At 37.7% G+C, this 23,018-nt stretch overlaps 1 protein-coding gene across 5 annotated transcripts in view; it reads left to right on the forward strand.

Annotated features, from left to right (window-relative positions):
• The window catches only part of USP16 (ubiquitin specific peptidase 16), a 40,811-nt gene that overhangs the window by 222 nt on the left and 17,571 nt on the right, over positions 1 to 23,018 (forward strand). For 2 of the 5 annotated variants that reach the window (XM_043998428.1, XM_043998426.1), the window contains exons 2-5: positions 14,198 to 14,300; positions 15,001 to 15,179; positions 20,628 to 20,731; positions 21,501 to 21,604. In XM_043998428.1, the coding sequence (XP_043854363.1) occupies positions 14,240 to 14,300; positions 15,001 to 15,179; positions 20,628 to 20,731; positions 21,501 to 21,604 (448 nt within the window). In that variant the 5' untranslated portion in view covers positions 14,198 to 14,239. Of the gene's footprint in view, positions 1 to 302; positions 488 to 14,197; positions 14,301 to 15,000; positions 15,180 to 20,627; positions 20,732 to 21,500; positions 21,605 to 23,018 lie in introns of those variants that run through there. The other 3 variants (XM_043998427.1, XM_043998429.1, XM_043998430.1) reach the window with 3 other exon arrangements.

Here is a 23,018-nt window from a genome sequence, read left to right on the forward strand (position 1 = left end):
CTCAGGAGCTGCTCTCTTTAGGGCCTTTTCCTCCTTTGACCAACTGCAGGCTCGTCTATCCTACTGGCTGAGTGTTCCGTCAGTTAAGAGAATCGTCCAATGAGAGAAGGCAGCGGTGGCCTCCCATTATCGCAACTGAGGCGACCACTGGGTTTGAGACCTTGAAGTTCCACCGTTGCCGGGTGGCACCGTTTGGGTGGGTTTGGGGACTGTCGTGGGCAGCTCCAGGAAACCACGTGGTAGGAAGAGCTTTTGTGGTAGCTCTCACGTGGTGCTAGTTTGGGAAGGCAGTGGCCGAGTGCCTGGAGACCTGTTCGTACTTAGTACTTGGATTTGAGCTAGGCACTTAACCTCGCCGGGCCTGCTCCCTGCTCCCCGTTCGATCTTGTGCTTCGACAGTCTGTAATGCCCCTTCCAGTTCTGAAATCGTATGATCCTACATCAGCCCTATGGCGACCGCACATAAGGAGATGGCAGTACCCAAGAGGTAGTGATAATACTCAAAGGAGACTTTATAGTTATAGTTTGAGGGAGGAGAAGTAGGCTGAGAGGGAGAGGAATGAAAAAGAAGAGGATTCGAGCCTAGTCTTGTCTAACTGGTTGAGGTGTGGTGTGGGTTTCCTAAAACATATAATTTCCCTAAGTTACTTCCTTATGGCAGTAATAGATCTGATGCTGCTGTATGACTTACAGTGTCTCTTTGAAGCACTATTCTTGATTTCATGATGTTGTGTATAGTTATGAAATTTACGTGCTGTATTTCTCACTCTAGGATTAACTCAGAACGCTCCTATCCTCATCATGCAACATTTAAAGTTTTTGGTGGACTAAGATACTTATGTAGTGGAAAGATTACTGGTCTAGGATCAGGGGAGCCATCTGCCATTATCTAGCTGTGTTACCCGGTGTGAGTCACTTTGTGAAATTAAAGGATTGCATTTTTCTTCCAGTGCTAACATTTTAGAGCTTTATAACTACCACAGTTAAATGAAAGACTTAGAATTGCAAACACCTCCCTTTCTTCCTTTTCCCTATTTTCCCAGACCTGATTTTTCCTCTTCCTAATGGTTCTATGTTTCTGTACTTTACTGATCTGGTATTGTACCTTTTCCCTAGAGTATCCTCTTACCATATATTGAGTAGTTCCAGCCTCAAATATTTATTCATCACCTACCATACACCAATATTCTGCTAAATGATGTGAGAAAATACAAAAGATAATGGTGCCTTTAGTCAATCAACAAACTGTGTGTGTGTGTGGAGGGGGTGTGGGTGTGTTTTGGATGTCAAGGCACTGTGCTAGGGTTTGGAGATACAAAGACAAAAATGAAACGGGCCTTTTTCCAAGGAAGTTTATATTCTCTTGAGGAAGACAATGAACACACATATAAATATGTATAAAAGACATAAATTAGATACAAAGTAGCTTTGGGTGGGAAGGCATTAGCAGCTGAAGGAAGTAGGAAAGGCTTCCTGCAGAAATCAGCACTTAAGCTGAATTTTGAAGGAAGCCAAGGATTCCAAGAGTTAGAAATAAGGAAGGAGGGCATTCTAAGCATGGAGGACAGTGCCAAGAGTCAGAGATGGAATTTTGATCGAGAAAGCAAGTAGATCAGTATGGCTGGACCAGGGAGGAGGACTAATGTGTAAGAAGGCTTACAAGGTAGGAAGGGGCCAGGCTTTGAAGAGGATTCAATGCCAGTTTGTATTTGATCCTAGTAAAAATAAGGAGTAACTGGAGTTTATTTAATTCATTTGGAATGGGAGGATGACATGGTCAGATTTGTGCTTTAGTAAGATCACTGTGGTGACTGTGACATGGAGGATGGATTGAAATGGTTAAAGATTTGGGGGCAGGGAGATCAATTACAAGGCTGTTACAATAATCCATGTCAGAAGTAATGAGAGCCTAAACTAGGATGGTAGCTGTGTGAATGGATGGTGATCCTGGGCAAGTTAATTAACCCTTATTGCCCCACAAAAAATTTAAAAATAAAAATAATATGGGGGGGGGCAACTAGGTGGCAAAATGGATAAAACACCAGCCCTGGATTCAGGAGGACCTGAGTTCAAATCCGGTCTCAGACACTTGACACTAGCTGTGTGACCCTGGGCAAGTCACTTAACCTTCCTTGGCCTGCAAAAATAAATAAATGAATGAATGAATAAAATAATATTATAGGACTTTCCAGCAATTGAAATCAAACTCACTGACCTATAGCTTATGGCCCCCATTCTTTTTCCCTGTTTTGAAAATTGAGAGATTTGCCCTTTCTGGATATCAGCATATTCATTGTCCATATTTCAATCATTTCTTGCAGGAGCTTCACATTCACATCTGCCAATTCTTTCAGTATCTGAGGATGATGATTTGAAATCATAAGCTCCTTCAAGAGCAATGACTATCTCAATTTTGCATGTGTAAACTCAGTGTTTAGCACAGAGTTGGGATTGATTTGGGGTTTTTAATTATCAGAGCATCTAGTTAACCTCTTATTACATACTTACTATTTGGTTAATCAACTTCTTATATGCCAACATTTTTGTACTGTCCAAACTACTATCAGTAGACAAGCTGAACAGATTGTCTGTCTTGTTAGTGTTGTTCTTTAGTGGGGAGAAAGATCTGCCTTCAGTTTGAAATGTCACCCACTCTTTCCTATCTTGCCAAATCTTACTCATCCTCCAATATCTAGGTTTAAGTGCCAAATCTCCCATGATGCCTTTTCTGGCTATTCCAGTCCATGTTGACCTTTTTGCTTCTCTGAACTCCTGAAACACTCACTGGCACTTAAATCATATGCTTATAGTCTTGTGTGTTATGTATCCTCTCAGAGGATAATGTATCCTAATATAAATGTATCCTCTCAGATCAATATATCAGCCCTAGACACTTATTTATTTATTTGTTTGTTTGTTTGTTTGTTTGTAGCAAACATTTATTTTTTCCAGTTACATGCAAGGGTGGCTTTTAACATCCATTTTCATAAGATTTAGAGTTCCAAATTTTTCTCCCTCCTTTTCCTCCCCCCTCCACAAGACATCAACCAATCTGATATAGGTTATATATGTACAATCCACAAGTGCTCTTTTTATCAGTTCTTTCTGTAGGGATGGATAGTATGCTTCATCATCAGTCCCTTGGGATTGTCTTGGATCATTGTATTGTTGAGAGTAGTTAAGTCATTCACAATTGCTCACTGAACAATGCTGCTGTCACTATACACAATGTCCTCTCAGTTCTGCTCACTTCACTATACATCACTTTATATGAGTCTTTCCAGGTTTTTCTGATATCATCCTGTTAGTCATTTCCTATATCTAAGTTTCTTTTTTGGAGGGGGGGGGGTGTTACAGGGCAGTGAGGGTTAAGTGACTTGCCCAAGGTCACACAGCTAGTAATTGTCAAGTGTCTGAAGCCGGATTTGAACTCAGGTCCTCCTGAATCCAGGGCTGGTGCTTTATCCACTGTGCCACCTAGCTGCCCTAAAATGTCACTGGGCTTTTTTTGTGTGTGTGTGTGAGGCAATTGGGGTTAAGTGACTTGCCCAGGGTCACACAGCTAGTAAGTGTTAAGTGTCTGAGGCCGGATTTGAACTCATGTCCTCCTGATTCCAAGGCCAGTGCTCTATCCCACTACAGTCATATACCACAGGTTCTTCAGTCATTCCTCAATTGATGGACATTCCCTTGATTCCCAATTCTTAGCTACCACAAAGAGTTGCTATAAATATTTTTTGTACAATTTTCTCCCCTTTTCTCTTTTTCACAATTACTATTGTTAACTCTTTCCCTCCATCCTATTCCCTTCCCCATGATATTTACTCTATTATGTATCTTCTTTCACCCTATCCTTCTTCATAAGGGATTTGCTTCTGCTTAGACACTTTCTTAAGGGTCAATCCCATATCAGAAGCTGCCTATTACAAATTTCAATCTAGTTGACCTGAATACATTTCTTTTTTTTTTTTTCCTTTTTTTTGCAGGGCAGTGAGGGTTAAGTGGCTTGCCCAGGGTCACACAGCTAGTAAGTGTCAAGTGTCTGAGCCTGGATTTGAACTCAGGTCCTCCTGAATCCAGGGCTGGCGCTTTATCCACTGCACTGCATAGCTACTACCCCTGACCTGAATACATTTCAAAAAAACCTATTCCTCTTTCCATAGCCTTCATTTATTGACATTTTTCTCAAGTACTCTTATTTCATTTATAAAAACATTTTTTAACACTTCTAAGAACTCTTCTAAAAATTCTAGTTGAATTTGTGCCCATACTGTGTTTTTCTCTGAGGCTTTGCTTGTAATAGTTTTGGAGTCATTATCTTCTTCTGGGCTTATGTCTTGTTTCCTTGCCACTATGATAGCTCCTCATGGTGGGATTCATTTTTTGTTAACCCATTCTTCTAACAAAGGATTTGATATAAAGTCTAGGCTCTGCATATTTCTGTTTTTTCTTTGTTGTTGTTGTTGTTTTTGTGGGGCAGTGAGGGTTAAGTGGTCATACAGCTAGTGTCAAATGTCTGAGGCTGGATTTGAACTCAGGTCCTCCTGAATCCAGGGCTGGTGCTTTATCTACTGTGCTTCCTAGCTGCCTCCTCTGCATACTTCTGAAAGGAGGGTTTGGGCTTGTCTCATTGCTGCTTTCTCAGGGTATTGGATGTTGTGTTATTCCAAAATCTCAGGGACAGACTGGGACTTAAAAGTTTTCATTGCTTCCATTGTGTTTTGATCCTAGACAACGTCTGATTACTATCCACCTCCCACCCCGGTCTGAGTTCTGCAAACTCCTGAAATGAGTTTGGACCTGTGCAACACTAGCTTCTGTTGCACCCAGCCCCTATCAGCCAACTAGGAAGTTCTGCTGGTTCAGTGACAGAACCATAGTCCCAGATGGGACTTCTGCCCTGGTTATACTTCTGTATGGTTCAGATCGGTAGATAAGCCGGATCTGAGATCGAGATCCTGCTCTGGCCCTGGGAGCTCTTAGTTACACTCACTGTTTTTGACTTCTGAACTTGCTCCTTTCTTAGCACACTTCCATGGGGTCCCCTGCCAGGGAATGTTACCCTCCTTTCTTCCCCAAACAGTTCTTTTTTGGTCTTCCCTGGATCTCTGACTCAGGAATGGGTACTAAAGCTACAGGTTGTTGCCTTTTTCCTTCACAGTGCAGGAAGTGCCCTAATATAGATCTAGAACTTCCTCTTGCCCTGGTGCAGACCTCTATACACAGAGCACTCCTGGCCAGACCCCATTTATAGTATCCTAAGAACTCATAATCAGTATCCTGAGCTAACCTGGGCTGGACAAATGCCTCATTGATTTTTTTCCCCATTAGAAGCTTGGGGTGTGGGGAGGGTAGTCATCCTATACTGCTTCCTTTTACTCCACCATATTGGCTCCACCTCCAAATATATGGAATTCCTAAGGAGGAAAACCCCTAAAAATGTCAGGCCTTTGTACCTTTATACCTTACCCAACCCACTTAACAAGGGCATAGAGAGAATTAGGGCTTTGGAAGGTATTCTTGAATAGCTTTCTGTGGCTAAATTGGCAACTAGACTGGTATCCCCTATTCCCATCATGGTTGTGGTCTACAAGGGTGGTTAGAATCCCATAACTTACTTAAAAATTAATGGTTTTTTCTAATTTATGAGTGGATTTATATAACAAATAAATGGAGCAGAGTTAGAAAATGAAAGAGAAGTTGTTGGCATCTTGTCCTTTTTTTTTAAAATCAAATTAGTCAATGGTTTATCTATTTTATTTGTTTCCAAAAAACAGCTCCTTTTATTTATTAGTTCAGTGGCTTTTTTACTTTCAGTTTTATTAATCTTTCTTTTGATTTTTCAGGATTTTTATTTTGCATTTTAATGATGGTTTTAAAATTTGTTGTTTTTCTAGTTCTTTAGTTTTGTGCCCAATTTTTTCATCTAGTCTTTCTTTTTTATTTTATTCATTTATTCATCCATCCACTTATTTGTTTGTTTGTTCATTCATTTTTTTCTTATAGCTATAATTTTTTCTACAGCTTATATAGTTATAAGTTTTTCAGATTAGCGGTTATAGTTTAATAATTTTTTTTTACATGCTGAAAGTTTAAGGGAGGAAAACATTTGGTAAGGACCCTGGATACCTCCCTTTCTAAAGATGCTTCATTTTATTTCAGGAAATTCTCCCAAGCATCCAGATGTTTATGTAGGAGTTGGGAATCAGGGCCACACGTCACCTTCTACATCAACTAAAGACCACTTTTGTACTCCCCTCTGTTTATCCTCTACCCCAACTTTTTATACAGGCAAAATATAGTTAAGTGACCTAAACAAAGAGATGATAGATGTACCTAGATACAGAAATACATAGAGGTAGAGATGGGTAGAAAAATAGATAAACAGATAAATATAGCAATACAGACAGAGAGAGAGGGAAAGAGCCAGGGAGAGAGAGACAGAGACAGAGAGAGACAGAGAGAAAGAGAGAGAGATTGAAAAATGCTAGTCACTGCCTGTTCATTTATACAGGGTAATGAGGGTTAAGTGATTTGCTCCAGGTTACACAGCTAATAAGTGTCAAGTGTCTGAGTCAGGATTTGAACTCAGGTCCTCCCGAATCTGTGGCTGGTGCTTTATCCACTGCGCCACCTAGTTGCCCCTTCATCTACTCTTTCTTACTGATGTAAGCATTTAGAGTTATAAAGTTTCCCTTAAGTACTGCTTTGATTACATCCCACAAGCTTAGTATGTTGTATCATTGTTGTCATCTTTAATAAAATTATTTTTTTCTATAATTTGGCCTTTGACCCACTCATTCTTTAGGATTAGTTTATTTAATTTCCAATTAATTTTTTTTTGGGGGGGGGTGAGGCAGTTGGGCTTAAGTGACTTGCCCAAGGTCACACAGCTAGTAAGTGTCAAGTGTCTGAGGCTGGATTTGAACTCAGGTCCTCCTGACTCCAGGGCTGGTGCTCAATCCACTGTGCCACCTAGCTGCTGCTCCAGTTGATTTTTTTGCAACAAACGTTTATTTTATTTTTTCTAGTTACATGTAAGGGTAATTTTCAACATTCATTTTCATAAGATTTAGAGTTCCAAACTTTTCTCCCTCCCTCCCTTTCTTCCCCTTTCCACAAGACAGCAACCAGGTTATATATGTACAATCCACAAGTGCTCTTTTTATCAGTTCCTTCTATGGGTGTGGATAGTATGCTTCATCATCAGTCCTTTGGGATTGTCTGGGATCATTTTATTGCTGAGAGTAGTTAAGTCATTCACAATTGCTCATTGAACAATATTGCTGTCACTATACACAATGTCCTCCCAGTTCTGCTCACTTCACTATTCATCAGTTCATGAGTCTTTCCAGGTTTTTCTGGGATCATCCTGTTTGTCATTTCCTATAGCACAATACCATTTCACTACAATCACATACTACAGCTTCTTCAGTCATTCCTCAGTTGATGGATATTCCCTTGATTCTCAATTCTTAGCTACCACAAAGAGTTGCTATAAATATTTTTTGTACAATTTTTCCCCCTTTTCTCTTTTACATGATTACTATTGTTAACAGTTTCCCTTCCATCCCTATTCCCTTCCCCATTATATTTATTCTATTATTCATCTTCTTTCATCCTATCCCTCTTCAAAAGGGATTTGCTTCTGTCTGTCCCCTCCCCCAATCTGCCCTTCCTTCTTTTGCTACTCTCTTTATCCCCTTTCCCTCCTATTTTCTTCAGGGTTAGAGAGATTACTCCATCCAATTGAGTGTGTATGTTATTCCCTCCTTGAGCCAATTCTAATGTGATTGAGGTCTTTGAGCCAATTCTGATGAGTGTTAGGCTCATTTACTGCCCAGATTAAATAGATTACTCCACCCAATTGGGTATATGTGTTAATCCTTCCTTGAGGTAACTCTGATGAGTTTAAGGTCTTTGAGCCTTTTCTGATGAGTGTAAAATTCATTTACTGCTCTACTCCTCTCCCATCTCTTCCCCCACTCCATAAGCCCTTTCCTGTATTTTTCATGTAGGATTTCACCTCTGCCCTTCCTCTCCCCTAGTGCATTCCCCCCACCCCTCAATTTTACCCTTAAGGTGTCATCATGGGACAGCTAGGTGACACAGTGGACAAAGCACCACCCCTGGACCCAGGGGGATCCCAGCCAAAACCCAAGACAGTCACCCACTGTACAACCCCAGGTATGTCCCCTAACTCTAATTTTTTATGGTTCTCTAGGGTCTTGTATTTGAAAGTCAAATTTGCCATTCAGTTCAGGTCTTTTCATCACGAATACCTGAATGTCCTCTTTTTCATTAAAGTCCCATGTTTTCCTGAATGATTATGCTAAGTTTTGCTGGTTAGGTGATTCTTGGTTGTAATCTCAATTCCTTTTCCCTCTGGAATATTATATTCCATGCCCTCCGGTCCTTTAATGTAGAAGCTGCTAGATCTTGTTCTGTCTTGACTGGGGCTCCACAGTACTTGAATTCTTTCTTTTTGGCAGCTTGCAATATTTTCTCCTTGACCTGAGAGTTCTGGAATTTGGCTATAATATTCCTAGGAGTTTTCCTTTTGGGATCTCTTTCTGTGGGTGATCTGTGGATTCTTTCGATTTCAATTTCTATTTTGCCTTCTGCTTCTAGAATATCAGGGCAATTTTCCCAGACAATTTCTTGGAAGATGATGTCTAAGCTCTTTCCTTGATCATGGTTTCCAGGTAGACCAATAATTTTCAAATTATCTCTCCTGGACCTATTTTCCAGGTCAGCAGTTTTTCCCAGAACATATTTCACATTGCCCTCTATTTTTTTATTCATTTGGATTTGCTTTATTTTGTCTTGGTTTCTCATAAAGTCACTAGCTTTCATTTGTTCAATCCTAATTGTTAGGCAATTATTTTCATCAGAGAGCTTTTCCATTTGGCTTTTCAAGCTGTTGACTTTTTTCTCATGTCTTTCCTGCATCACCCTCATTTCTCTTTCCATTTTTTCCTCTACCTCTCTAACTTTATCTTCAAAGTCTTTTTTTAAAAAATATTTTTATTTTCTTAGGGAGGCAGTTGGGGTTAAGTGACTTGCCTAGGGTCACACAGCTAGTAAGTGTTAAGTGTCTGAGGCCGGATTTGAACTCAGGTACTCCTGAACCCAGGGCCAGTGCTCTATCCTCTGCGCTACCTAGCTGCCCCTTCAAAGTCCTTTTTGAGCACCTCTGTGGCCTGTGACCAAATCATATTTTTCTTGGAAGCTTTAGATATAGGGGCTCTGATGTTGACATCTTCCTCAGAGGGTGCACCTCGATCTTCCTTGTCACTGAAGAAACTTTCTATGGTCCTCACCTTTCTCTGCTCATCTTGCCTTTCTTTTACTTGCCTTTTAGCTCCTTAAAGTGGGGCACTGTTTCCAGGCTGCAGTATCCCAAGACTCAGAAATCCCAAGTGGTATGATTTAAGGAGGATCAGGTTCTTCACTTGCCTGTCCTGTTCCCTGGTCCGTAGATGACCTCAGACCAAGTTACTGATCAACTAGCTTTGCATGTTGTGGTTGTCACCTCCTATGGGCAAGCCTGTGCCCCTCCCCTACCTGGGCCATTGCTACTCAAGCCTACTTCCTGGGTCTCAGCAGGGGTCAAAAACCCAAGTTCTGCCTCAGCACCAACATATACTCCTGTAGTCTCTCCCCTGCCCAGGGCTCAGCCCACTCACCAGACTGTGAGCTTAGTTCCAGATGACACTGGTGCTTCAGCTGATTCAGAGGCTCTGGGCATCTCCTTCTCTGGTGAGGCCTTCCTGGGACTGGATCTGTGTCAGGGTGACTGTGGGGTTGGGCTCCACTCCTTTCTCAGCACACCACTCCCTCCTTCTGACCTTCCAAGCCCTTCTTGGTTAGAAGATGATTTTAGCACATTCTTCTGTGGGTTTTGCTCCAGTTGATTTAAAAAAAATTTTTTTTGCGGGGCAATGAGGGTTAAATGACTTGCCCAGGGTCACACAACTAGTACGTGTCAACGGTCTGAGGTCGGATTTGAACTCAGGTCCTCCTGAATCCAAGGCCAGTGCTTTATCCACTGTGCCATCTAGCGGCCCCCAGTTGATTTTTAATGTATGATTCAAAGGCATGGATTAAATGTAATTTTTATTACATTGTGGTCAGTAAAAGATTCATTTAATATTTCTGCTTCTCTGCATTTTTCATATTTTTATGACCTACATGGTTGATTTTTGTGATGGTGCCATACATAGCTGAGAAATAAGTATACTCCTTTCTCTTTCCATTCAGCATTCTGCAGAGGTCTATCACATCTAATTTTTCTGAAATTCTATTCATCTTAACTTTTCTTGTTTATGTTTAGATTTATCTTGATCTGAAGGCATAAATTGAAGCCTCCTCCATTACAGTTTTACTGTTATTTATATTTTAGTTATAGTTAACTCATTTAACTTTTTCTTCAAGAATTTGGATGCTGTGTCAACTGGTATATTTATGTTCAGTATTGATATGAAGTCATTGTCGATAGTACCCTTTTATCAAAATGTTGTTCCCTGCTCATCTCTTTTCATATGGTCTTTTTTGCTTTGCTTTTGTCTTTTAAGCAAGATATAATTTCCATCCTTATCTCTTTTAATTAGGTCTATTGTGATTACTACCTGCCTTTTTTTTTTTTTACTTCAACTGACACATAATAGATTCTACTCTACCCTTTTACCTTTATTCCATGTTTCTCTGCTGAGAATGTTTATTGTAAACAGTATATTGTAGGATTCTGTTTTTTAATCTACTCTTCTGCCTGTTTCTGTGGGTGAGTTCATGCTATTCACATTCATGATTACTAACTATGTGTTTCCTTCCATCTTATTTTTCCTCTTGTTTATCCTTCTCTCTTTCTCTTTTCACCTTTTTCCTCCTCAACAGTGTTTGGCTTCTGACCATCCCCTCTCCCAATCTGTACTCCCTTCTGTCAGTCCCCACCTTTTTAAAATTTCCTCTCTTTCTACTTCCGTACAGGATAAGATAATTTTCTATACCCAACTGTGTTATTCTGTCTTTGATCCAATTCCAGAGTAAGGTTCAAGCAGTGCCCACAGCCTCCCTTCCCGTCTTCCTTTCTGCTGTAATAGGTCTTTTATGCCTCTTCATTTACCCCATTCTACCTCCCCCATCCTTTTACTTCCAGTGTGATCCTCTTTCTTACCTCTTAATTTTTATTTATATCATCAAATTGAGTGGGATGGGAGTACACCCACTGACCCCTGTAATAGAGACTCGAGGAGAAAGGAGGCCGAAGCATTGATTTTATTTCTTTCGAAAGAAAGGTGTACCACACTCACTGGGACAACCAGGAGGTGTGACACACCGGGATTAGAAATCAAGCAGTTTTTATACTTTTTACAGACATCTAATTTGAGCAAAATGCGGTAATTGGGTTCAGTAATGAATCATTCTCCTGGAATGTTCAGCGATTACTTATTTTGTAACATTTTCAGTTTCTGCAACAACTTTATCATGTCTACATAATGTCTCAGTGCAGACTCTTTGAAACAATTTTTAAGTTGATATGCCTATATTTAGAAAGGGGGGATAGTAGCTTCCCATTATTGCCTCTCTCTAGAAAAAAAAATAGAGGGAGAGAAATAGGGGGCTGTAAAGGACTTTAAGACTTTGAGATCAGATCACTAGGCCGAAGGGGGGGGCACTTTCCATCTCAGTGGAGGGTCATATCCATATGTCCCTCTCAAAATCAAATTCACCTTATGCCTGTACCCTCTATATAGAGTTATCCCTTCCACATAGCAGGGATTAGTTTAGCATATAGTACCTCCACAATGGAAAATCCATATAAAAATTTTTGACCTTCCCTTTGTACCAGAGAAGAATTTTTTTCTGAATTTTTTTTCTTTTATGGGGTGTTTACAATAACTTATTGTAAAATTTGGGTTAAGTATTTGATCATAGACTCTGTGTCATCTGCTGACCTTTGCATGTTGTCTGTGGCTTCCAGAAAACTCCCAAAAAATTCCCATTCAATTTCTTATGCTGATCTCTGTGACATATCAAAATTGCTATGGGGAAAGTCCCAATGCGAAAGGGATAACTATTTAAATTTACATTATATTTTGGGGTGCAGATTCATATAAGGTGGTTCATATTGAACCAGTGCACTACTGACTGCAAGTCTTTTAAAAAATTGATATCAAACCACCTTTTTTCTTCTTACATCATTGCATTTTTTAACTTGTGTACAGGACTTTATGTTCTCATTAAATTTCATCTTTCAGAACAATTCATCTGTACACAAAAGGTATTCCTAGCAGTGTTAAGTATAATAGCACAACTGCAGATTACAGCAATAGTTAGCAGGGCCCTGGGACTTTGGCATAGGCAGGTTGAAGTTAGAGAAATCTAAATTATCACCATCATCTGAAAAGAGAGGCTTTGGGGTTCTCACATGAAAAAGGGAGGATGCTACCAGGTTCCGAGCAAATTGTAGCCATATAACTCTTTCTACAGGTCACTGTGATTCAAATATCCTCAGCTTCTCCCACCTAGGTGTGGGGGTAGGAAGGGTGGGCAGCCTTTAACCTTTAAACAAGGGTTGTGCTACTAAACAAAGAACTTGAAGAGAATATGAGACTCCTTATCACCCCTAATTGAAGAAGTCGATAGCGACAGGACCAGGAGACCTGTAGAGTATGGGTATCCTATTCTTGAAACCTGGCCTTGGACAGGGATGGTGGCTGGAGGAATGGGGAGATGCAAGTGGTAGAAATGGTATGTGATCTCCCCTTAACCTCTACGCCATCATCCTGGACTGACCACACATGGCATCTTGTTAGCAGCAATTATTAGTAGAATAAGAAGCTATCATGCTGTGGCTTTCTTTTATAGTCATATTCTTAGAAAAGGTTGTCTACATTATTCTTTTCTCCCACTCACTTAAATAGCATTTTCTCAGTCCCCATAATTTTTCTTTTCTTTTTTTTTTCTGGCAGGGCAGTGAGGGTTAAGTGACTTGCCCAGGGTCACACAGCTAGTAAAGTATCAGGCATCTGAAACCAGATTTGAACTCAGGTCCTCCTGAATCCAGGGCTGGCACTTTATTCATTGTGCCACCTAGCTGCCCTCAGTCCTCATAATTTTTCACCTCAGGTTTTTTTAGAGTACTAACCACTCCTTCCTTCTAGATAATCTTTCTTTCTCAGCTTTCATAACCCTGCTCTCGTGATTCTTTTCTTACCTGTTCTCAGATTCCTTTGTTGGCTCATCATCTGTGCTCTTTCAGCTATGCATGGGCCTGTCCCCCCAAGTTCTATTCAAGACTCTCTTCTTTTTTTCTCTCTGTAATTTCATCAACTCCCACGGGTACAGTTATGGCTTTCAGGATGACTTCAGCCTCTTTTTCTGGTTTAGGACTCTGGTAGGGCTAGGCTCCATTCCCTCTTGCCCTCTTGTTCCCTCTGTAGTCTAGGATTTCCCAATTACTGAAATTCTGGATGGGGTGGGGACAGACTTTTTCTCTCTCACAATCTCTGACTTCTCCAGTTGAGATTGGGATGGATATATTATAATGAAGGATCCCTTGCTTTACTGAATGAAACCCTGAGTGTTTCTATGAGAGCGAGTAAGTGAATTTTAGATAATTTGGTTTGTACATAGTGCTTTAGTCAGATAAATACTGTGGAAGCGAGCTTAGATGTCATCACATTCAACTTTATAGTTGGTTTTATTTTTAATTTTGTCTTCCAAATTTTTCTTAGTTTTTAGAGTGTAATGGAAAATGTATTTTGCATTCCTTGAGGGGATCACAGAGGTTACCCTAGGTAAGCCAGCACTTTTTAAAAATGGTATTTTAAAATATCATTTTCAGTAAAGCCTTTTATCAAGAATTGAGTTTGATGTAGTTGAAAGAGGACTATATTGGCCACTAGATTTAGAATCTGGAGGCATATTATGCCTTTTGCTTATTAGTCCTGTATCCTAAGGCAAGTCATCTAAACTTAGCTGAAGAGTTAAATAAAATGAGAATAATAATGCTTGTCATGTCTAAGGATTAAATGAGATAATATATGTGAAAATACTTTATTAACTATAAATAAAGCACAGTCAGAATACAAATCATGGTATTTTAGGTTATGTCTTGGTTTTATTTCTGTGTCACAAAAATGATATATACATTAACTCACATTTTTGTTATGGTAAATTTCTTATATTCTAGGAGATTCTTTATGCACTATTAGGTAATCTGCAGAGTGCTAACATGGGAAAGAAACGTACAAAGGGAAAAACTGTACTGGCTGATGATGCTGCTGAAATTTTAGGTATAATCTTTTGGATTTTATTTATTTATTGGAGGGGGTAATTTTTATGTTCCAAAATGTATTGTTTTTCACTGTATTTCTACATTAAAAATAGGATGAAACATTAATTCTAGAAGGAAAATAGTAGAACTTCATATTATGTATGTATGTCTTTATAAATTATTTAAAATAATTCGTTCTAAATTGTTTTTAAAACATTTTAAGAATGATAAGTTTTATTATTAAATTATCATTTATTATTATTAATTATTAAATAAAGTCATAGTTTTTGTTATAGTATTTAAGAACTGAAAGGTTTTTTCAAAATTTCTATATTTATTTACAAAATTTCTATATTCTACAAAATATACACATTATATTCAGACCCAGTTTTAGCTTTCAGCATATAAAAAGATTTGTTGGGCAGCTAGGTGGTGCAGTGGATAGAGCACTGGCCCTGGAGTCAGGAGTACCTGAGTTCAAATCTGTCCTTGGACACTTAACACTTACTAGCTGTGTGACCCTGGGCAAGTCACTTAACCCCAATTGCCTCACAAAAAAAAAAAGTAAAAAAAAAAAGGATTTTTAGACTTATTTGCTATATGCCAGAAAGGAAGTTTTGAAGCTTGATTTTGAATTTTTTGTATGTGTGATTGACATTTCAAAAGCAAACTTGCTGTTAACAAAATATCTCTTCTTTATTGCTTCCTTTTTTTTACAGAACCTTTATGCAGACATATTCGAAAAGGATTAGAGCAAAGTAATTTGAGAAAGTCTTTGATGAATGTGCAATGGAACGTTTGCCAAGAATGCAAGGCTGACAACAGAACAAAAGATAAATCTGAAGGGGAGAATGAAGAAAACCCTTCAATCTGGCTGTGTCTTAAATGTGGCCATCAGGTATTGTTTTGATTTTGTTTAAGAGGTAGCATGGTATAGTGAAGTTAGGAAACCTTGGTTCAGTTCCTGCCTTAAAATTGTGTGACCTATGGCAGCCTTAGTTTCATCATCTGTAAACTAGAGATAATACTTGTACTCTCTGACTTACAAGGTTGTTTTAAAGAAAACTCCTTACCGTTTTTTTTGTTTTGTTTTGGTTTTTTGTTTTTTGAGGGCAATGAGGGTTAAGTGACTTGCCCAGGGTCACACAGCTAGTTAAGTGTCAAGTGTCTGAAGCTGGATTTGAACTCAGGTCCTCCTGAATCCAAGGCCAGTGTTTTATCCACTGCGCCACCTAGCTGCCCCCTCCTTACCAGTTTTAACGTGTTATATAGAAGTGAGTTATGTACCAAACAAATTAATAAAGGTAAACAGAGGTATAGGGTTTTGAGCAAAATCATTAACTGTGACTCATATAACTCTTAACAAAGCAGGTCAGATTGACAATCTCAGTAAAGCCAGCAACCCTGCTGAAAAAGAGGGAACCCTCTTTATTGACCCAGTAAAGGGTCATGGTAGGCATGGAGAAAAAGTGATAGGTTATAGGATTGGGGCAGGAACATTACAATTAGCTATGCTAAGAAAGGTGGACTGGAATTCATGTGAGGCTAATTCCCCTTTCTGACAATTAAGGAATGTTCATTGTTTTATGGGACCTATCTGTATCTTATAGTCTCTGCTAGGGGATCAAAACTACTATGCTTGCTTTTTTTCTTGGAAGAGATTAAAAACTCCCCTAATTGTACAGGGATAGTCAAGGACAGATGTTAGATCTTTTGATGATGGTACCAAGTTAAATGGTGGCGCTTAAAGGGACTACCTATATGAAAGAGAACTTTTCTTTTCATTATAATTTGAAACTAACTTAGAGGGGAAGCTAAATTCTTGAACTCAACTCAAGGACATAAAATGGTACCTTGAGAAATAAAAGTAGCATTAATTTAATCTTCTTCACTTATTTGATGTGGAGATGCAGAATCCTTTATTGAAATGAGCCAAAGAAATATATCCTTTAAAATAGAACACAAGTGACTTCTAGAGTTTTTCAAAGAAGCTGAGGAAGCAATTGTTGGAGTTATTAATGAGCCTTGGACTTTATTATTGTTTTTATAATCACTATATAAGTCAACATGGATCGCTTGTATTTATGAGTTTCTTAAAAATTTTCAGTGGTATTGGGCAGTGCAGATTCACTATTATATTTGGACTAGACAGAGGCCCAAGGTAGCTTGAAATGAATAAATTTTTTCTTCCTTCTTAATGGCTTTTAAGAATCGTTCACTATAACTGCATTTTGGATAACTGATTCAGTAGGGATAGTATGTGGTCAGAATATAATTTCTGAAAATTTTATCTTGGCAAAAACACATTTTTTATGATTTACTGTTTCTAAATTATTTGTGCCAGATAACTTAAACTTGAATGTTTTGTGCTAACTCAACTTTAGCAGTAGTCTCTTACCTGCAGTGAATAATAGTTACAGTAATTTCATTTATTTTACCACCTCTATATTTCCGTAGGAAGGGTATATAGCCTGCTACAGGAATAGTATTTTTCCAACAATAAAACAGCATTTCGTTCCTGTGCTGTGAGTTTTCCTCCTTGTTGGTATGTTCCCATAGACACTCATCTCAAAGGGTATTACAGTTATCAAAGCTAAATTAATTTTAATTCACTTTATTTCCCTCACCCCCAATATGATAACTTTTAGTGAGAGAAGGTTGGGGTGGAGGGACAAGGAAGAAAAGAAATCAAGTTGTATATATTTTCATAATGACAAGTTTGGAATCACTACTTTAGAAATTTAGCTGCATGTGGATAATCCAAGGTAAATTGGATTTGCTTAGTGTCCTAAGGCTTTTGGTTTTTTAGTCCAAGCAGTGAAGACAGCTTCATGTAGGGACCAGGCTCTGTCTGCCCCCTGTTGAAATGCTGGGTATAGTGTTGGTTGGCTAGGCCCTTGTGTTTACCTCCATCTCTAGGAGTTAGGCTCCTCTGGACTTTTGAGGCTCTATGCACATGTCTTTTTAAAAACTTCACTGTTTTATTTAATATTATGAAATGAAACCATGCAACCTTTTCAAATGTACCATTTACTACTTGAAAGCAGAATACATTTCTTTTTTTTAGCTAACTGCATCATTCACCAGCTGAGGCACAAACTATTTGTTTCATTACAGCTCTTTTAAAATCCTATGTAGTTTCATCTTTTAATTCAGGATAGCTTCTGTGCACCCTTTCTTTTAAAGGAATTAACATCTAAATTAGTTTCTCCTCTTAAGATGCTCTATTGAACTGTTTGGCTATTCACCATAGCTTACACCAAGAGATTTTCAGTGTGTTACTTAATCACTACATAGGAGCAATAGCCAGTCAGTTTTCTTTTTATCTGCTAGACACTCTGGAAAGAAGATGGGCAAATAATATGCAGCCTCAAATAAGTCTTGTTGTTGTTCAAATATATTCTACTTCTTAGTTATAAGATTATAGATAGAGAGCCCTGTACTGCATCTCTGGACAGAATGTTAGAGATCTCAGAGCCCTGGGATGCCTTGGTCGGTTTTTGTTAGACTGTTTTCATCACTTCTTTCCCTAGTGACTTCTGGGGTTCTCCTATGTGTTCCCACATCACCCTGAGGCTTTCTCAGAGAGTACTGCTCTGTTTCTGATTCTAGATACAGTACTGTAGTGCTTGGCAAGCTACATGTGTTTCTGGTAGAACTGGGTTGTGGCTAACTTGTTTTCCTATGCTGGTACTGGCATTGCTGATAACTCTCTTCCATTGCCCATGGGTTTCTGGCTGACTTTTCGTGTAATTTTCGGGTGGAAGAGTTCTTTGTTGAAGTTGCTCATTGAATTTCTTGATATTAGCCTGGTGCAATTTTTTGTCTTTTGTTGGAATCTGTGTCCCAGAGCAAACCTGTCTGCCTTGTAGGCAGCCTCTTGCCCTTACTCTCCCTCTCTCAACATTGTTGCATCACCAGCTGCCATCAGCTGCTTAAAATGAAATAAATTTTAAACTTAACCCTTCACCATACTTCTTTAGTTTTATTGACATTACCATTGCTTCTAGTCACTTGGGTTTTCAGCTTCAAAGTCATCCTTGACTCTTATATATCACATATATATTTGTCAGTATATGTATATTTGTCAAGTTTTGTTGATTCTACAAAAGTTCTCACATGTCGCCACTCTCATAGTTTGTTCGGGCTGTCTCTGTTATCTGCACTATCATAACAATGTCCTAATAGATATAATTTTTTTTTACAGTATTTACCTTTCAATCCTTCTAATACATAGCTGCAAATTAATATTTCTTTGTTATAGCCCTAAATGAGAAAATAAGAAAGTGCCTGTTGGGGAATGGCTAAACAAATTATGGTCTATGAATGTAATGGAATATCATTGCCTCATAAGAAATGACAAAGTGGACAGTTTAGAGGAAACTGGGTAAACTTTGAACTGATGCAGAATCAAGTGAACAGAAATAATTTATACAATGATGCCATGAAAGAGGTTTTCTCTTTGATGAGAAAAACTTTATGGACTTTAGAACGCTAATGCAGTGATGAAACGTAAGTCTAGAAGACTGAAGATGGGACATGCCATTCACCTTCTGCTAGAGAAATGATGAACTTAAAATTTAGCCTGAAACATACATTGAGGTATAGCTAATAGGAATTTAAAAAAAATTTTTTTACTAGACTAAGAATGATGAGTTTTATTTTTGTTTTGTTTCATAAGGAGCAGTAAGGGAATAGATTATAAATGCATGTAAAATAAATAAGTAATTTTTAAAAAATTAATGCTTCTAAAACAATTCTGATACTTTTATTCACATTCTCAAAAATTATTCATGCCCTATTACTTTTAGAACTGGAGTTTTTAACCTGGAGTCTATGAACTTCTTTCTAAAAATGTTTATCTATATTTCATTATAATTGGTTTTCTTTGTAATCCTATATATTTTATGCATTTAAAATATTTTTCTGAGAAGGGGTCTCTAATGCTTCCCTAAGCTACCAAAGGGATTCATGACACAAAAAAGTTAAGAACTCCTGCTCAAAGGTGAAATACACAAACTCCTTAACCTGATATTTAGTTTTTCAAAACATGGCTCTCACCTAGCTTTTGGGACCTGTTTCATATCATTCTTCTTCATGCACTTCATTCCAGCCAGATTTATCAACTAATTGTTCTTTAAACTTGGCATTTTAACTCCCCTCTCTGTTTGCTTGCACATAGTGGCTCCCATGCCTCAAATGGACATGCTCCACTTCTTAGGATCCCCAGGTTCCCACAGTGCTCAGGTGCCAGCTGTTTTTTAATTCTTTTCCTGATTCTCAGAGGCTGACTTCCACCTCAGATTACTATACCTTGTATTAATTCTTTAATGGTTACAGGCTTCTTCTCAGTAGAATGTAAACTCTTTAAGGACAGGAACTATTTCATTTTTGTCTCTGAATGCTCAGTACTTATTTAGCTTAGTGCTTTGTATATTGTTGTTGAGTCCTTTCAGTCATGTTCAACTTTCTGTGACCCCATTTGGAGTTTTCTTGGCAGAGATACTGGAGTGGTTTGCCATTTCCTTCCCCAGCTCATTTTACGAATGAGGAACTGAGGCAAATGGTTAAGTGATTTGCCCAGGGACAGACAGCTGTCTGAGGCCAGATTTGAAATCATGAAGAGTAGTCTTCCTGAATCCAGTCCTGGCAATCTATCTGATGTGCCACTTATCTGCTATGCTTTGTATATAGTGGGTACTTAATATTTATTGCATCGAAGTGAAAAGTATAAGTGAAAGGTAAGGATGACTTAAACTAAGATTATGAGGGAATGGTTGTGAAAAATACTTTTAGCGTATTACTTTATTTTATAAATATCTACATATATAAACATATAAAGAACATAAGATGTGTATATATAAATGAACTCACACATGAACATATCCACAAAGTATAGAAAAAGAAGATTGTATTTAAAGTCATTGAGCTAGTATATACAGCTTGTTTTTTCATTACTTATTAAATTTAACTTTGTACCAAAACCTGTCTGTTTTATGTCCTCTCTTCTTTGTGATTTAAAAAAATGTTTCATTGTTTCATTCGTTTCCTTTGTTCCCTTTTTTCATCATTATTATACCTCCCCACAATATCCCTGATAATCCTCCTTTTTGACAAGTGAATATATCTGACTTTTTCATAATTACCTTCTTCCTCAAACTTGAATTTTGTCCTTAATTACTTTGGAGACTCTTAAGTTTTAATAAAGAATTGGAGTCTTAATGTTTCATTTTTTTTTTTTTTAAAAACAACAAGTCATCTGTACCTTGTTCATGTTAGCTTGTGGATTCTTAAATGCATGCGGATGCATAAAATTTTATAATTTTCAGCTTCTTACTTTCATTAGGGTTGTGGCAGAGATTCTCAAGAACAGCATGCTTTGAAGCATTATACCACACCACGATCAGAACCCCATTGTTTGGTGCTTAGTTTGTACAACTGGAGTGTGTGGTGAGTTTGGGGAACTATTGAAAAGACTTTTAACTAGTGAGGATAAATATATTTGAAAAATCTTTAAGAGGTAAACGGTTAACTTTATGCAAACTATATTTCAGAAAGGTAGACTGTGTAATAATTTCTGATAGTGTTTTAGTAAATGATAGTGTGTTGTTCTGCTTTGCAGAAAAATGTTAGGAAGTATTATTGTTTTTTTATTATATAGTTCATTATACCAAAGTGATCACATTTCAATGGAAAAATTCAGAGATGTTGAGAATAAATGACAGCTTCAAAAGTATCCTTGTCGGGAAACAAACACATATTCTTGTGTGTTCAGGTGCATAGTTTTAAAGTAATTTTTCAACCCTGGTCTTTCAAATAGGATTCACCCAACATATAATGTTACTTAATTGTAAGATTTGGTAAGCATGTTTATCATGAACTTTGCTTTGAAATTGGTTTATGCAAAACTCATTAACATTTTTCATTTCAAATCATCATTCCACCTAATAGGTTAAGTTTGGATTTTTGTTGATATTAGAATGTTTTTGAAATCTTGACTAACTTGATAATAAGAACAACTTTATTCAAGATATTTGGAATTCTTAAAAAAAATTTGCTTATGTAAAAGACAAAAATGTTTTTATTTTTTATAAGATTTGACATTTAAAGTTAATGTGTTAATTCTTAGACCTATGAGGTTTTTTGTTTGGTTTGGTTTGGTTTTGATTTTGGTTTTGGTTTTGGTCATTGTTTTCTTCTGGTACTTTTTGGGAGGCAGGTGTTACTTGTGTGATGAGGAGGTCCAATATAGCAGCTCAAGTCGATTGGGTCAACTTGTGGATTATATTAGAAAACAAACCAATGTCAAAACTCCAAGACCAGGTAAAGTCTTGTAGTGGATATATATATACATATATATATAGAAATATTTTTTAAAATATTGCTCTGCACTTAAGCAGATGGGTGAATCTTATGTATAAGGTTTAGATCTAACTCTTTATCATTAAGTATTGAATTCTAATTATGTGGGAATCTCATTATAATATATCTATGCTGTGGGGTATACAGGGTTATAATTATGTCTTCTGGAAAAAAATATTCTTCTCTTAAATAACATCCAAAAGAGGATTACCTTACACAGAATTTACTAGATCCTGTTAAAATCAGACTGTAAGTAGTAGTATTACAAAGTACCAATTAATTTGTTGGAATGACATGTATTCCCTGTATTCATGTTCACTCGCTTCTTGACTCATCTTCATTTCAGATGTAATTATATGTAAATGAGTAGAAAAATGCTAAATGTGTTAAAATATGAGACCATTGCAGAAGTTTGCTTTGTGTTGTTTTTTAGTGTCATCTATTTTAACACTAAAACAATGAATTGTTATGAAAGGTATATTGAGACTGCAAGTGCCATCTTTGGTGAATAGTATGTTATTGAGCTGTTTTAATTTGCATTTGAGTTGTAAAGTTAAGATGGCCTTGAAATTGTCTTGGAATTTTTTTGGTCTGCTGCCTTCCCTTTGCCAATTCACAGAACTGGTTTTTTGTATAGTTGCATTATTTTTATTTTCTCTTATGTATTACTTTATGTTTGCATTCTTCACCATTTTTCAAGAAGAGCTTTGCCCATTTGTCAAGAATGAAAAGGAATAGAACCACAAATTTATATGCATCTTCATACTCTTCAGTGTCAAAACTGGTGCTTATGTCAATTTAATAAATTTCCTTCATTTCAACAAGTTAAAAGTAAATAAAAATTACTCCCATTTACATAGCACTTTCCACAAACTTTGTGATGTAAGTGGCAAAGGCACATTAACCAAAAAAAATCACAAGTCCAGGAGATGTGTTGAAATTGGATTTATTACAAGAGAAATGAACATGTAAATGAAACTCCTACACCAAGTACAAAGGAGTTCACAATCTAGGCAGAAGCTTGAATATTTATGAATTACAGAAAGGGGAAGTCTCATGGAAAGAGTGGAGGGCAATCCCCTCCCAAATGGGAGTGGGATAGGAGAAGGAATGGAGTAGTAGGGGATGGGGAACAGGAGTAAGTAGGATGGCTAAAGCAGCATTTTTTTCCCTTGGAAACTGCTACACTATAAAGATATGATGGTCTGCTTACCTACAAGGGTCCCAGCTGCAGTTTATCAGTCTGGTGCAGACTTACTGGCACCTGTCTTGTACCTGGTTCCACCCTCAAGGACACACTGAGAGCCTTATTTAGGGGTGGAAATTATGTTAGCATGGGAAGGGATTTAGGGGGCAGAGGAGTGCCCATCATTTT

The sequence above is a fragment of the Dromiciops gliroides genome, chromosome 3 (assembly GCF_019393635.1).
Source record: "Dromiciops gliroides isolate mDroGli1 chromosome 3, mDroGli1.pri, whole genome shotgun sequence".
Taxonomy (NCBI): Eukaryota; Metazoa; Chordata; class Mammalia; order Microbiotheria; family Microbiotheriidae; genus Dromiciops; species Dromiciops gliroides.